The 17,249-nt window shown below is 38.7% G+C and overlaps 1 protein-coding gene across 3 annotated transcripts in view; it reads right to left on the reverse strand.

The window, feature by feature from the left end:
- Positions 1 to 17,249, reverse strand: part of LOC124596254 (integrator complex subunit 13) — a 256,833-nt gene that overhangs the window by 219,953 nt on the left and 19,631 nt on the right. For all 3 annotated transcript variants that reach the window (XM_047135328.1, XM_047135326.1, XM_047135327.1), the window contains exon 5: positions 12 to 102. In XM_047135328.1, the coding sequence (XP_046991284.1) occupies positions 12 to 102 (91 nt within the window). The remainder of the gene's footprint in view (positions 1 to 11; positions 103 to 17,249) is intronic.

Genomic DNA, 17,249 nt, shown 5'->3' on the forward strand with positions numbered 1-17,249 from the left:
CAGACACTTACATCTCTAGGAGGATGTCCTGTCACTTGACTTTCTACATTGTTTGGGTAGACATTGATGATGACCAAGTGGCAATGATGAACAGTGATTAAGCTGAAAACAAGTATCGGTTCAGGAAATTTTGACAAGATATGAAAAATTTATGCAATTAAATTTTCATGAACAGTTCATATAACTTGCAACAATTTGTAACAGAAATTTTATTTTAGAAAGTTTTTGATCACAAACGACATTGTTGTCCGTAGAACTGAAAAAAACCAGCAGCAGTAATGCCTGATAATTAATACTCCTTTTCTCAATTGTTTCCTATGTGGATTTGATAAATTATTTCTCTTAACATTTAGAATATATGTGAAGCAAATCAAACATTTTACATTGATGGCTTTTCAAAATCTGAATATTTAGGACAATGGAAAAGTACGAAATAAAACATTACGAGTAAGATACAATAATAACAGTTAGGAAGTGTCATGTTAAGTTTAGAAACAAATAACGATATAGAAGTGACAATTTATTACTATACAGAAGTTTTTTCCTAACAGCTAACTAAATATTCAAAATCAAAATAAGTATTTTATTGTTTCATTATAAAAAAATTTAAGTAAGCAGCCATTGCAGTTCAACAGAAGACTAAAATTGGCAACCTGAATATGTTCAACAAACTTAACCAGTCTTAATGCGATAAATTTGTAATAATACACTCGAGGCGGCTTTCATTAAATTATTAACTTTAGTAGCAGCTGTGTTGCTCAACATGATCAAAATTACTTTAATGTACAGGAGACTAACAAAGTACAAATAGTAATTTGCATAATGTAATTATTTAACACACAGTATTTCAAACATAAATAAGACAACCTCACCTATAACCTTAAAACAACTGATTAATCTTTAATCTATAGCATTATTCTCCAAAGACAACTCTACCACCACTTATAAACCGTTTTTTTGGAAAATAGCACTTCTGCACAAAGACGGTGTGTAATTTTCCCTTTATTAATATTGAATCCACACTATGGGAGTTTCTCCCTTTTAATTTATTGTTATGGTTATAGGCTGTGAGCTCAGCAACAGAGTTTTAATCTGTGCGAAGGAAATAGGAAATTATATTTGTTTCTTGAATGATGGCGTTACAGTATCTAAATTTTAGAGCCATGTGGCACCCTCATACAGACCAGCATATTATGAGTGCTTGCCAATGGACAGTAAGGAACTTCTCAACTTTTGTAATTCATAATGTGAATGCTATAAATAATTAACATTTATAACTATTAAGGCAATGATTTCTTTATAAAAGTGTTGGTGAAAATGTGCAATATTGACTGACCAGGAATAGTTATCGCAGTAATGACTAAACACCATTGTACAGAACATAGTAGTTTTCGAGTTACACTAAGAAACTTACACCTCCACCCGCCCTTCCCTCCTACCACTGGACTAGATGAATGTTACGAGGGTTTGTTTATATTTTAAGTTACCTCTTTGTGATATTCAGCTCGTAGCAGCCTGAGAACCACCGACTTGTTAAATATTCTTCTTATCTGTAGAATAACTTAATTTTTTTACTAAAAACCAGGACTTGACAATTCCGATCTTCTAATGCTTTTATTGCGCCTTACATTAGATGGTAAGTATCTTGTTATAGTAGCCCTTCTGAGTAATGAATAAAAGGCATTTTTTTCAATACATACATATATACATTACTGACATAAACAGGAGGAATATTTCATACAAATAATAAAATGAACTGGACTTGTCCCCTAATAAATCTCCTAACATAATAATTAAAACTTTATGTTCGCAATGATTATCCTGGATAACAAAAATAGATATAATTCTACTAATAAAGCTTCAACAGTATTATGAAAAGGATAGTTCCTACTCACCATAAAGCAGAGATGCTGAGTCACAGATAGGCACAACAAAAAGACTGTGTGTGTGTGTGTGTGTGTGTGTGTGTGTGTGTGTGTTTTCAAACATTTTTTTTGGACGACATGAGACAGTGTGGTATTGGGTTGCCAGGCACACACGTCTCTCAATTCAGTTAACTTGCACATTGTGTGTAACTGGTCCTCTACTCTGGGTAATCAGCTACGTCGATCTCCCAAAAGCTTCTTCTCCGAAGACTATAGCTGGTTAAAGGAATTTATTAAAATACTTCTCTATCCTTGAAATAGTTTTGGTACTCATAAAATACTTTTCAGTTCAATACTATATATTTCCAACTTTCACAGACAATAACTTCTGCAAGCCAACTTATTCCTTACACATTAGACTCATTTACACATATTCAAATAGCATACATGTCTCTTGCTTCGTTCATAGCCAAGACTTGTTCATTAGTCTTTTTACAATCAACCGAGACACTAAAGAGCACAGAATACTACATAAAGTTTCCTTGTTCTTCTCGACTCATACACAGAGACTCTGTGGACCATACAGCAGGTACCTGTTTGCCGCCATTCTGCCGCCGGTCCCTCTTTTTCTCGTAACTTCTTTTTTTTCCTGTGCACGATGCACAGTAGGGCGTATTTGTTTCTCCCACTCACTTCTAAAATATTGGTTGTTCGAAATGGTGGAAGGCCAAGTGGTTCTAGAATTTACTCCGAAATTCTTGAAGCACTACAGAGTGTGTGTGTGTGTGTGTGTGTGTGTGTGTGTGTGTGTGTGTGTGTGTTTAATTTTGACAAAGACCTTGTTGGCTGAAAGCTCATTTTGTGACAGTATTTTTGTTATGCCTATCTGCAACTCAGCATCTCCACTATATGGTGAGTAGTAACTATCCTTTTCAAAATAGTGTTACACTCCATCCTGGATTTTCCGCTGTTTGATTTTACTAACAAAGCTGGTTCATTTGTATTCAAAATTAGTACGAGATTTCACTTCCAATCAACAAAATTATTTATTTCCAAACTTTGGCTACAAAATATCTGGAAAATCTCATATCCTCAGAATGTAAGATGAAATACAGATGAGTAATGTAATTAGGGCTGGAAGCAAGAATCAGGCATGGGAGTGATACTTAAAACCAGGTGCAGCTTGTGGTTTCCACACTGGGTACGGCCATGACATTTATCGATTGGAGGTGGAGGGGGGTGGGGGGTGGGGGGAGGCAATATCACACACTAGCCAAACATTTACATATTGCATCTTCTTTCTGTTTCATAATCATCTTCTAAATAACATCAAAATCTAACTTCAAGATAAAATCTGTAGGTAGCTTATTTACCTCCAGTATCACATTTTCTGACAGCTTACCACAACAAACTGTACTAAAAGGCGCATTTTGGAGAGATCTTTAATGCAGTGTATGTTAGCTTCGCTCCATTCTTAATGTTTCTGGTATTTTCATTTCTAAACTTCAGACATTTAATGTTCTGTGTGCTCAAACCACAGTTTTTATGAGTTCACATGATGAAACAGCAATGTTTTCATGACATCACGAATCTTTTGCTGTCACTGGCTGACATGAACAACTCAAGCAACTGCCATAGTAATTTACACACCGTATTTATAGTTGTGTGTAAAAAAATATGCATTTTAAGTGATATGGCACACACAACCACTCAGCTGTATTGTACATTTCTCTCTTAAAATCACATGTATACTTTGCCTGGATTTACACTGGTTTTGTTGTCGATTCATGTTTACATCATGTCTGGTGCACCAAGTTCGTTCACTTTCATCATAACATGTCCAAAATTTTGTGTGATAAGTTGCACACTGAATTCATATTGTGCTGTTTTCAAATTCACAAGAACGTAAAACTCACTAAACTCATGCACAACAAACTCACAAAAAGAAACTTACTAATAACAAACATTACTACAGTCAGCAAGCAAGGAAACTAAAGTAACGGGGCATATTTCAAGCAGGGGGTAAATTTCAAACACTTTTTCCTCTTATCATTCATGAAACTCTTGCTAGGTGGTGATATTTACGTTACCACACTCTAGTACACTCTGGTGAGACATTTGAAAACTTATTCCAACAGTGGATATAGCAGCCAATGTCAGAAACAAAAAAACTGTCTAAAGCACTATCAAAACAACAAAAGCACTATCAAAGCAACAATACTAAACATTGGTTAATGATGCATCAAAGCATATGAGAGATATACAGAGACAGGGAGTCAATAGCAAAGTTTCAGCAACTCTGTTCATTCCCTTATGGTGTAAGCAGTGGAACATGAAAATTGTTTACGTTGGTAGGAGGAAACTCTTAAGCTAAAACACCAGAGCCTTCAGGGTGCCCGTAAGAGGTGTACTCCAAGGAAGCCAAGCCCCCAAACCCTTGTTACATAGAGCTAAGCGGCATTTCAAGGCACAGCCTTAAGACTAACTGCTACCTATTCAAAAAATATCACTTGATATCACATATCAATAGTTCCAAAAATGTTGACCAGTGTTATTTAAAGCCATGTGGGAAACATATATAATGTGTTTTGATAATTTAAATTCTGTAATACATTACTGAGAAATTTATTTTAATATATATATTTTGGGGGAGCTACACCTCACAGCCTTTAATTATGAGCCGCAACTGCCCATAACCAATGGTCTAACAGTGATAAAGAGCTCAGTCATGTATGTACAGCTAAAATAACCTTGACAAGCTAGTCTGTGACTCCCTTGCTTTGTGCCATAAGGATGAGAACTGCGGGATCCCACTAAATGACTCAGGGATATAGTACTCCTCCTACACAATTAGCTGACTGTTTGTGAGTGCACACAACTGTTTTTTCAGATTAGGTGATTCTTCAGTCAAACCAAATAATGACGTTGCTGGAGTCCCTGAAGTTCCAGCATAACAGTATAAGACCCAATGAAAAATCCCCCCCCCCCCCCCCGCCTCGTTTCCCAGATTAGACTATTTAACATCTTAATTCTTAATGATTAACTGTCAAAGCATTCACAACAAAGTGCCAAAGTTCAGCGCAGTGCTGAAAAGCAGAGGAAAACACCTAAAACTAGATACAGAAAACTGCTCAAAATACAAAATTGATAGCAGTGAGATTTCTGGAGTAAATGTAGTGTAAATTGAAAGGATAGACTAATGACGAATGGAGGTGGTGTGTTTGTCACAGTAGACAAAAAACCTGAAATTCAATGACAGACATTGCAACTGTTTCAGATTATTTGCGCAAGACTCGATATCCACAGAGGACAAAATCGTATAACTGGGTATTTGTATCAAACAATCCCTGATGTAACCATAAGTTTAGAAAAAAGAACTGGTTTTCAAATGTATTATTACAAAGAAAGATACAGAGATATTGTCCAGGTTCATTCTTGCATTACTGCAGGGATGAGTAATAGACATCATGGTCAGACGCAGTGAGAAACTACTGAAATTCCTAGAACTGAATAAGCCACAAGACCCGACAGAATATGTGACAGATTCTGTACAAAATCTGCTGCTGAGGTGGCCCCTCCCTTAATCATAATACACTGCAGATTTGTAGAAAAAAAAATGTGCCCAGTAGCTGAAAGGAAAAGCAGGTGAAGAAGAGCAGCACAAGTGACCCACAAAACTACCGTCCATTCTCACTGATGGTCATCTCTTGCGGAATCCCAGAACATATTCTGATATCGGACATAATGAGGTATCTCTAACACAAAGACCTTTTCCATGCCAACCAGCATGCATTCCAAAAACATCGAACCTGCATAGTCCAACTCACAACTTTCTCATGTGACATCCTTAAAGCCTTGAATCGTGGCAATCAGGTGGGTGTATTGTTTCCCAAAACCAGGAAAGTTTTTGGTTTCAGTGCTTATAGTGACTGTACAATCATGTGGAGTATCAAAGAAAATTCATGACTGTAACACACCATATAGTGGAGATGCTGAGTCGCAGATAGGCACAGCAAAGAGACTCTCACACTTATAGCTTTGGGCCATTAAGGTCATTGTCAACAATACACAGACACACATACCTACTCACACAAATGCAACTGACACACACGACTGCAGTCTCAGGCAACTGAAACCACACTGTGAACAGCAGCACCAATGCATGATAGGAGTGGCGACTGGGTGGGGGTAAGGAGGAGGCTGGAGCAGGGAGGGGGAGGGATAGTATGGTAGGGGTGGCAGACAGCGAAGTGCTGCAGGTTAGACTGAGGGCACAGGAGACGTGGGGAGGAGGGATACTAGTGGAAAAGGAGAGAAATAAAAAGACTGGGTGTGGTGGTGGACTTATGGCTGTATAGTGCTTGAATGGGAACAGGGAAGGGGCTGGATGGGTGAGGAAGAAGGTTGAGGCCAGAGGGGTTACGGGAACGTAGGATGTATTGCAGGGAAAGTTCCCAACTGCGCAGTTCAGAAAAGCTGGTGCTGGTTGGAAGGATCCATATGGCACAGACTGTGAAGCAGTCATTGAAATGAAGGATATCATGTTTGGCAGCGTGTTCAGCAACAGCAACACTTGTTTCTTGGCCATAATTTGTCAGTGGCCATTCATGTGGACAGACAGCTTGTTGGTTGTCACGCCTACATAGAATGCACCATAGTGGTTGCAGCTTAGCTTGTAGACCACATGACTGGTTTCACAGGTTGCCCTGCCTTTGATGTGATAGGTGATGTTAGTGACCAGACTGGAGTAGATGGCAGTGGTGGGAAGATGGATTGGACAGGTCTTACATCTAGGTCTATTACAGGGGTATGATCCATGAGGTAACGGATTGGGAACAGGAGCTGTGTAAGGATGGACAAGAGTATTGCGTAGGTTTGGTGGATGGCAGAATACCACCACGTGAGGGGTCGTAAGGATAGTGGGCAGGATATTTCTCATTTCAGGACACAATAAGAGGTAATTGAAACCCTGGCGGAGAATGTAATTCAGTTGCTCCAGTCCTGGATGGTACTGAGTTAGGAGGGGAATGCTCCTCTGTGGCTGGAAAGTGGTATTTTGGGAGGTGGTGGGAGACTGGAAAGATAAGGCATGAGAGAGACTTGTTTTTGTACAAAGTTGGGAGGATAATTACAGTCAGTGAAGGCTTCATTTCATCCTGGATTTTCCATTGTTTGAAATACATTACTGATTTGTCAGTTTCTTGGCAGAGAGAATACATCATGTTATACTGGATGGGAAGTCACTGACAGATGTATAAGTAACTTTCGGACTGCATCACTGAAGTGTAATGGGACACTTACTGTAAATGAAGTATATTATCAATCTGGTAGATAAAATTAATAGTAACCTCATACTGTTTGCAGTTATCTATAATGGATTATTATCTGAAAAAAGATGCACAAACATCTGTTCACATCTTAATAAGATTTCAAAGTGATGAAAAGCATGACAACTTGCTTTAAGTGTTCAGAAATGTAGGCACCTAGGCTCTCAATCATAGGTAAAGTACATGGCAGACTTCATTTTATTGGTAGGGTACTGGGAATATGCAGTGAGTCGACACTGGAGCTGGCCTAGAAAACATGCAATAGAACCATTCTAGAATATTGCTCAAGTACGTAATAGGACTAACAAGGAATATTGAACATATTGTAAGAGGGTAGCATGAATGGTGACAAATTCACTTGACTTACAGGAGGGTGTCAGGGGAAATACTAAAAAACATGAATAGGCAGACACTTTGAGATAATACATTGACTATCAGATGAAAGTTTAAGGAAACAGTAGTACGTGAGGAACCTAGTAATATACTACAGGCTCCTACATATTGCTTCTGTAAGGTCTGTGAAGACTAAATTACATAAATTACAGATGTAACTAAGCAGTCATTTTTCCTGTGATCTACACACAAATGGAAGAGAAAGAAACCCTGTTGTCGAGGAGATAGAAAAGCTTACTGAATGAATGTATCGACACTAATGTGTGCATTGATGATTATGATTCTAGTGACAACATTGTCTGTAGCTGATTACTGTGTAGTTTCACAGCAAGATACTATTAGTATGGTACTGAACTAGCACTATTTTGATCTGTGTGCAATGCATTCAAATTTTACAGAATTTATGGTGTTTACTTACTTACTTACTTACATTAATTGATCATGTTAGGTTAATCAAGTGGATAACACCTGAAACATTGTGATGAAGGAACAATGGAGCTTTAAGGCCACAGACAACAATGTCATTAGAGACCAAATAAAATAACTGATAAGATGGATATGAGAAAGGGTAATGGCCATGTCCTTTCCAAAGGAGCCCACCCCAGCATACGAGGTGCATTCAAGTTCTAAGGCCTCTGATTTTTTTTCTAATTAATTACTCACCCGAAATCGATGAAACTGGCATTACTTCTCGATGTAATCACCCTGCAGACGTACACATTTTTCACAACGCTGACGCCATGATTCCATGGCAGTGGCGAAGGCTTCTTTAGGAGTCTGTTTTGACCACTGGAAAATCGCTGAGGCAATAGCAGCGCGGCTGGTGAATGTGCAGCCACGGAGAGTGTCTTTCATTGTTGGAAAAAGCCAAAAGTCACTAGGAGCCAGGTCAGGTGAGTAGGGAGCATGAGGAATCACTTCAAAGTTGTTATCACGAAGAAACTGTTGCGTAACGTTAGCTCGATGTCCGGGTGCGTTGTCTTGGTGAAACAGCACACGTGCAGCCATTCCCGGACGTTTTTGTTGCAGTGCAGGAAGGAATTTGTTCTTTAAAAGATTTTCGTAGGATGCACCTGTTACCGTAGTGCCCTTTGGAACGCAATGGGTAAGGATTACGCCCTCGCTGTCCCAGAACTTGGACACCATCATTTTTTCAGCACTGGCGGTTACCCGAAATTTTTTTGGTGGCGGTGAATCTGTGTGCTTCCATTGAGCTGACTGGCACTTTGTTTCTGGATTGAAAAATGGCATCCACGTTTCATCCATTGTCACAACCGACGAAAAGAAAGTCCCATTCATGCTGCCGTTGCGCGTCAACATTGCTTGGCAACATGCCACACGGCCAGCCATGTGGTCGTCCGTCAGCATTTGTGGCACCCACCTGGATGACACTTTTCGCATTTTCAGGTCGTCATGCAGGATTGTGTGCACAGAACCCACAGAAATGCCAACTCTGGAGGCGATCTGTTCAACAGTCATTCGGCGATCCCCCAAAACAATTCTCTCCACTTTCTCGATCATGTCGTCGGAACGGCTTGTGCGAGCCCGAGGTTGTTTCAATTTGTTGTCACACGATGTTCTGCCTTCATTAAACTGTCACACCCACGAATGCACTTTCGACACATCCATAACTCCATCACCACGTCTCCTTCAAGTGTCGATGAATTTCAATTGGTTTCACACCACACAAATTCAGAAAATGAATGATTGCACGCTGTTCAAGTAAGGAAAATGTCGCCATTTTAAGTATTTAAAACAGTTCTCTTTCTCGGCACTGGCGGTAAAATTCCATCTGCTGTACGGTGCTGCCATTTCTGGGACGTATTGACAATGAACGCGGCCTCATTTTAAAACAATGCGCATGTTTCTATCTCTTTCCAGTCCGGAGAAAAAAAAATCGGAGGCCTTAGAACTTGAATGCACCTCGTATACTGAATTAGGGAGCTCACAGGAACATAAATCTGGATGCAACTTTAAACCCTATTCCCTGCAAGTATAAATCCAGCACCTCAATCAGTGTAGCTTATAGCTTCAACGAAATGACTGATTATTATGAAAACTAACTAGATAGTTAAAACATCATAGGGATATTGATCAACAGCCATATTCAGCATGATGAAGGAATAGTTTGATGTCATGGATATAACTGTGAAACACACAGCAATAGATTGCAAAGTTTAAAAAAATAAAAACAAAACAAAATAAAAGAGAAAAAGGAAGAAAAGCACACTGGTTGTACTAACTTAGTTGCCTAAAAGTTCACTGATTATGTGGTAGTGACTATGATTTTAAAGGGAATTAACTACATGGTCATTCACAGTATTACACACACACACACACACACACACACACACACACACACACACACACACACATTTTAATTCAATGATAAGAATGTTATAAATGCATTACACTCAGTACTTGTATGATTACCTTAAGTGATGAAATTTAGCTGTCATGGAGGTAAAATTAAAAGCTTTGTGCAAAAAGTTAAAACTGTGATATACTACATGTAGTTTATACCTATTACATTCAAGTATAGGAACAGGCACACATCTTGTTTTTTATGTTGGATTAAACCCTCAGAGCTATGTCTCCTGCCCCAACATCTAATAGTGCTAACTTTAAATCTGGTAACAAAATTCCCATCTTTATGGTAAATGTAACACATGGATTATGGTCATTTACATCATTTGCACGAATCTGTGGTAGCTGGCTTTAATTGACATCATGCATCTTTGACAGCTCTGCAATATTTAAAATTGTGATGGTTTGCTCTACAGATACACTGTGAAGGATTCTTCTTCTGTAGAACAAATTCATTAGTAAGAATGGTATGTTCAACTTTCAAGATGGAATGTGGCAATAGCTTCTCTTCTTGAACTTCATAGTGATGTATACCAACCTTGGCAGTTGTCATGGAGGACACATTTTGATTGACCAACTGCTTACCTACTTTGATGCAATCAAAGAGTGACTTCCTCGTGGGCAGCATGCAGGTATCCACCTAGTAAATTAACTACAAGCTAACTGGGATTTCAGGGACACAGAACTTGGCATAACTCTCAAGGAAACTCAGGACTAAGGGAAACCCCAGATAACAAAAATTCAATGGAAGTCTTCTCCTGGCACAACTGAATAAAGTTGCTCTATTTCAAGGCCTGTTATTGCTGTGTATTACTGTATGCAGTCTATGCAGCTCTACTAATCAGCTGCCTGCACTCTTGTGATCCCAAAACTATCTTCTCAATACTGTTCTTCTTCAGACAGTCACTCAAATATTTTAAGTCTATGGCATGGTGATGACTGACACAATGGTAGTGTCAGAGACGACTACCAGACTTTGTGTGTCCCATTTTAGGGCACATCCCCTCCTTAAAGCATTCCTCAAGTTTACGGAAGATTCTCTCGGATACATAATGAGCCTATATGTGAACATTACCAAATTAGGTCAGATCACAAGGCACTCACACTGCGGTCACATGCTTGATACAAGATCAGAGTCAGGCGCACCCTGGCCACAGTTGCCGCTTGTGTGTACATTGCCTGTGTGCAGTACAGTGCCAGGCTGATGCTGTGTGAACAAACGATTGTGCCAACACTTCCTCTGCCTTCCCAATATCGATTACACAACATGGTATTTTACAATGTTTGTAGTTTTTTGCATTTTATATTGTTTTGCTATTCTTCTTCCCATTTCTACAGGATGTGACATGCTGTGTCTCTGTTATATCTGTACTTAGGATGTCTAGTTCCAGTGTTTACATCCACATTGCGTCTTTAATTAGCTTGTCTACCAGTTCATTACATGGGATGTCTACATGGCTTGGTGTCCACAGGAAAATGATGGACATCTCCGTGCTGGGAAGGGCATATGGTTCATCATAGCTGTACCAGTTTTTAGTCCTCTATTTATGGTTATTAATTACATAGTAAAAATGCCATATTCTTTTTGTAGTGAACAATGTCTTATTCCATCCACAGGCATGATACGTGTATTATGCATAGCTGATCACTCATTTTCTTTCAAACTACCTCTGTAAAAGAATCTTTGATGACTGAATGAAATATAGAGGGACAAAAATTGTGATCCATGTTGTCTTTGGTGCCACGCCATGGACACATCCTTAGTACTAGTCACAAGGGGAGTGGGGGAGGCAGGGGGTTAACTGGTAGTTTTTGCATTTAGGTTATTTGGGAAAGATGAATTTCTTGCAGTCAACCAGAAGGAGAGTAGCGGAGAGTACTTAAGTGTACTACTGCTACTTCCCCTTTTGCTGTTCCAGTCCTGTTGTGTGGAAAGAATAACTGCTGGTAAACCTGTGTGAGCTGAAATTCCTCTAATTTTCCCTTTGTGGTTTTTCATAACATTCACACAGGAGGAAGTAAAATATTGGTTGACTCTGCTAGGAATCCACTCTCTCAGAATTTTAACAGCAAACCAGACCATGATTGAAAATGCATCTCTTATAGTATCTGCCGCTGAAGTTATGTGAGCATCTCCACGACACATTCACACCTACTACATGAACCTGTGATAAAATGCACTGATCTTCTTTAGATCTTATTTTCTTCCTCTATCAATCCCTGACTCAAAATCAATATTCAAGTATTAGTCCAACGAGTGTTTTGTAAACTACCTCTTTTATTAGTGGTCTATCCTTTGTGAGGATTCTTCCAAGAAATTTAAGTCTGGGGAACAGCATCGTCTGTGAACAACCTCATGGAAAGTCCAATGTTATCCACTAGTGATACAGGCCTATAGATTTTTATGCAGATTCAAAGACCCTTCTAGAAAACTGGAATGACCATGCATTTTCTTTTTTAAATCACTGGGAACAATTCCGTCCTTCAGCAACCTATGGTACAACACTGGTCATCCCGCTCTAAGGTGTTCATTAATAGCTGGTTCTTTGAATTGTTGAACAGGATGGGATGACAGGGGTGATTTGACATATGTTTAATCGTAATTGTGTAGGTAATTAAATTAATTCTGGCATCATATTTTTGTAGGATTATTCCCATTTCCACAAAGAGGCTCTTGATGGAGCTCCTGCAGAAATCCCAATTTATGAAATGTATTCTGCTCTGGTGGACAGGGTCTAACAAACCCAAGGTGAGCGGTGCTCCTGGCCATTAAACTATGCCTTCATCTTCTAAAAAGGATGAAAGCAGTGTTTTATAAAATGTTTCTAAAACAGTTCAATCTGCTACCAAGGAAAAGTTACAGAGGAAATGGAGCTTGTTGAGTTTTTTCATGCAGGCTGTCTCAAGTTATCTTATGAGCAGTTAACATGGTAACTGCTCATTATCAAAAAGAAATTCTAGAAAATTATACTGGTTCATTACCTCCAGCAGTTTGTATCTAGCTATAGTTCTGGGAGATGATGGGTAGACCATATTTTACAAGTGTTCATGAGAAGAGAATTTAGCTGGTGAAAAGTTGTCCACAGTTTTGCACCCATTTCTGAGACTTACGTATAGCTGGAAGTTAATATGGGTTGACCATATAACTAATGAGAAGGTGCTGAAGAGAACTGCGGAGAAAAGAAATCTGTGGCAAATTTGACTAAAAGAAGTGACTGATTGATGACACACTGTCTGAGACATTAAGAATCATCCATTTATTATTAGAGGAAAGTTTGGAGCATAAAAACTGCATAGGGAGACTAAGCAATGAGTACAGTAAGTGGTTTCAAATGGATGTGGTTGCAGTAGTTATCCAGAGATGAAGAGCTTGCACAGGATAGAATAGCATGGAGAGCTGCACCAAACTAGTCAATGGACTAAAGACCACAGCAGCAGCTGCAGCAGCAACAGCAACAACAACAACATTTATAGCTGTCTGGAGTTGGCATTCAGCAGTGCATAATGATGTGGAACTATAATTTAAACAACGGTTGTTGAAGTGTAATGATGGTGTGACTGTATGTATCATCATGTCTACTATGTCATTTATTGTAGCTACAAAAACTGAAGTGTTCAAACTAATCCCAGTGTAACTCCATTACCCTGCACATGTTCTATGCTGAGGGTTGTGTGTATTCAGTACAATCAAAGTGATAAAAAAAATGTTATTAAAGATGAACAAATTTCTGCAAAAATTCAACTTGTGAGTGTTTATAACAACTTACACTGCCATGTTGTGTTAACACTTTCGTAAATCAAAACACAGCAATTGAATTTTGGTGTTTACTATGCCATGTACAGAATGATTTTGCTATATTGGGACAAACTTTAGGAAACAACCTCCGTGCGGATAAGAAGTAAAAATGGTCATATGGACCTATTGCCTGAAATGCTTTCCATGGAATTTACACCCACTTGAGGGCAGGTACAAAAGGCCTTCATCGGTCACCAAGCAGGTAGCCCACAAGCACGGAGTAGGTCAGATGACCATGTGGAACATTCTCCAAGACAACTGCCGCATCTGTCTCACTTACAACGTGCGCAGGTCTTATTCCAACTTGCATAAAGGGCAATGGTTCTGTCACTGGTTCATTAAACGGGCCACCACAGTGCTAGGATTTCTGTTATCCAATCCCATGGAACAGTGGCAGTGAACCATTAGCACACGGTAAGTCTCAGCGTAGGGACGAGAATTACGTGTAACTGCTTCTTGAGAGTGGAGCTGAAATACTACTACAGACAGAACATTCCAACTTGCCTCAATGTGTGGGTGAGGATTACTGGTGACTGCCTCTTAAGAGTGAAGCTGAAACGCTAGTACAGACAGAACAGTCCAACTTGCCTTGCTTGTTCTCATGTGTTCTTTCCACCACTAAAACCTACACTGACACAGATCTTTTACCTCTAGCTTCTAGCAGATTTACCCATCTTGGAATCCATTTCCAGCCTTATGTCCATATGACCATTTTTTCTCTCCATCCTCTAGTGGTTTGTTTCCTGCAGTTTTCTCCCATTTAGCAAAATAGCCCTGTATACAAGGCACCCATACCCACGGGGCAAGGGAGTCAGGAGGCCACCCTTCAGTTCTCTGGGAAAGAAAAAAAATATATTGTAATCAGCCATTTTTCTTTAAAGAAAATGATGTAAAAGTTGGTTGGTATTACGCAGGTTTTTAACAGGGTCATAACTGGAACTTTTTTATGGTTACTTACAAGTTACCCTGTATAATCGAAAATTTGTAACTGTGTGAGATAATCAATGTTGGCTTGAGATCTTCAGAATCCACATTGAAATGAGGAAAGAAGATTTCTAGATTCCAAACATCAACTAAGCCGTCCATGGACCATCCTTTCTAACTACTAAACCAATTAGTTGTTAGACTGATTAGTCATAGCAGTTTCTATTTTTTGTGTGTTGTCCTGGTTTTGGTGTAAGTATTATGATACTCTACATTGGTATGTAAATTTGCTGTCTTGCCATATCCTGTCAAAAAAAATAAGATGGATTTTCTTCACTATTTTCAAGATGTTGAAGCATGTGATTATGTATGTTGTGCAGTCCTGGATGCATATCCCTACACTAATTTAAAGTGTTTTTTTAGTTCCCTGTCTGTAAAGGGGATGTTGTAAGTATATAGTTCTTTTGAATTAATGGTGAGATTATTGCACTCTGTTAAGAGGCAGTCTTGAATGAAGTCAGGATATTATTTATGAGATGCAGACATTTTTGCATAGTACAGTTTCAGAAGTTCAGCAATGTCAAAGATATTGCTTTAAATTTCTCTTTGCTGAAGGATTCCTTTGATTCTACTGATGAATTGATGGCCCCTCATACACTTTAATTTGACCCACATTTGGAAAGTCACGATGTGTTCTTTTATGGAAGAAACATTATTCCCCAACATTATTTTTTCTGTTATTTACATAAGTAACATGCTTTTGCCCTTGATCTTTTAATAATGTTTAATGGTCAGTACAGTGCTGGCATTTATGTTGTCACACCCTTCACTATTCTCAGCGTCCTCTGCAAGCTCTTTGTACCACCATGGTACAAGTTTTGTCTAGGACGGCCAAAAGAGAATGGCATTGTAGTATTTGCAGCGTGCATAATTTTTTGTGTTGCATCCTGTACTACTTTGTCAGATCTCTTCTCTGTATTTATTGTGATACGCACATTAGCAGTTTAAGCATTCCAACTGGCTCTTTGTAGAGTATGTCCAATGCCGTAAAAAAAAAAAAAAAAAATTGCAAATGTGGGACTGTTACTACAATCATGCAAGTGTCACTATCACAAAGATAATCAAGAACACTCCATTCGACCATAGGTAGGACTATATATTTGTGGTCTCAGAAGATGACTTTCTCTTTTTTTCCCCCAAAGAGACATATAGTTCTAATAGCGTATTTGCAAATAATAGAGAAATCAGATCACAGATAAAAGAGTTGCAAGACATGAAAGGGAAGAAGTAATTACAAAGTGGGCGAGACAGGGTTGTAATCCATCCCCCATGTTATTCAGTCAGTACGCTGTGGAAGCAGTAAATAAAACCAAGAGGAAATTTGGAAAGGTAATTAAAGGTTAATGAGAAGAAAAATTGGTAGCCTGGCTTCAGCTGCCAGAGACTGTGTGTGTGTGTGTGTGTGTGTGTGTGTGTTTCGTCTTTTTGTTGTGCCTATCTGTGACTCAGCATCTCCACTATATGGTGAGTAGCAGCTATCCTTTTCATAATATTGTTACATTCAACCCTGGATTTTCCCCAGTATGAGAAGAAATAAAATTTTTTTAATGTTTGCTGATAACATTTTGAATGGACAGTGACTTGAAAGAAGATATGAAACATATATCACCAAAAGTAAAACAAGGGTAATGGAATTTGGTCGAATTGAATCATATGATTCTGACAGAATTGGATGAGGAAATGACACACTACTAGATGAGTTCTGCTATCTGGGAAGCAAAATAACTGACAATGGTCCAAGTGGAGAGTATACAAAATACAGACTGGCAACAGCAAAAAAAAACAAGAATAAATAAATTCTAAAAAAGAGGAAACTGTTAACATATAACATAAATGTAATTGTTAGTAAGTCTTTTCTGAGGATACCTATCTTGATTGTAGCCTTGTTTGGAAGTGAAACAAGGGCAATAAGCAGTTCACACAAGAACAGAATAGAAGCTTTTGAAATGTGGTGCTACAGAAAAATGCTGAAGATTAGATAGGTAGACTGAAAACTAATGAAGAGGTAATAAAACAAACTGAGAAAAAAAGAAATGCACAGCACAAATTGATTAAAAGAAGGAACTGTTTGATAGGATGCATGCTGAGGCATCAATGAACAGCCACTTTGTTAATGAGGGGAAGTGGGAGATAAGCAGGTTCAAATGGATATAGGTTGCAGTAGTTATTCAGACATGAAGATGCCTGTACAGGATAGACTAGCAACTAACCAGCCTTCAGACTGAAGACCGCAACAATAGTTCTAATAGTTGAAAATCTAATGCCTGTTAATGGACGGCTTCTTTGTAAAGGTAGCAGCCAATTTTTGCTGCTTAATCTTGTTCAACAGGGACAACCAAAATGTTGACCTATGGTGTAATTGCGTTGTGTTATGTAATGTCATGGCTGCGCGGTGTGTTTGGAGACGGAGTTTCTAGTGTTGAATGTTGATACTTCAAATTTGGTTTTGAGTGATGATGATTGTCAGAGTGCCATATGATAGGTTCATATTAGAGTTGTGTGTTTGGTGATTTGTTA

The sequence above is a fragment of the Schistocerca americana genome, chromosome 2 (genome assembly GCF_021461395.2).
Source record: "Schistocerca americana isolate TAMUIC-IGC-003095 chromosome 2, iqSchAmer2.1, whole genome shotgun sequence".
NCBI lineage: Eukaryota > Metazoa > Arthropoda > Insecta > Orthoptera > Acrididae > Schistocerca > Schistocerca americana.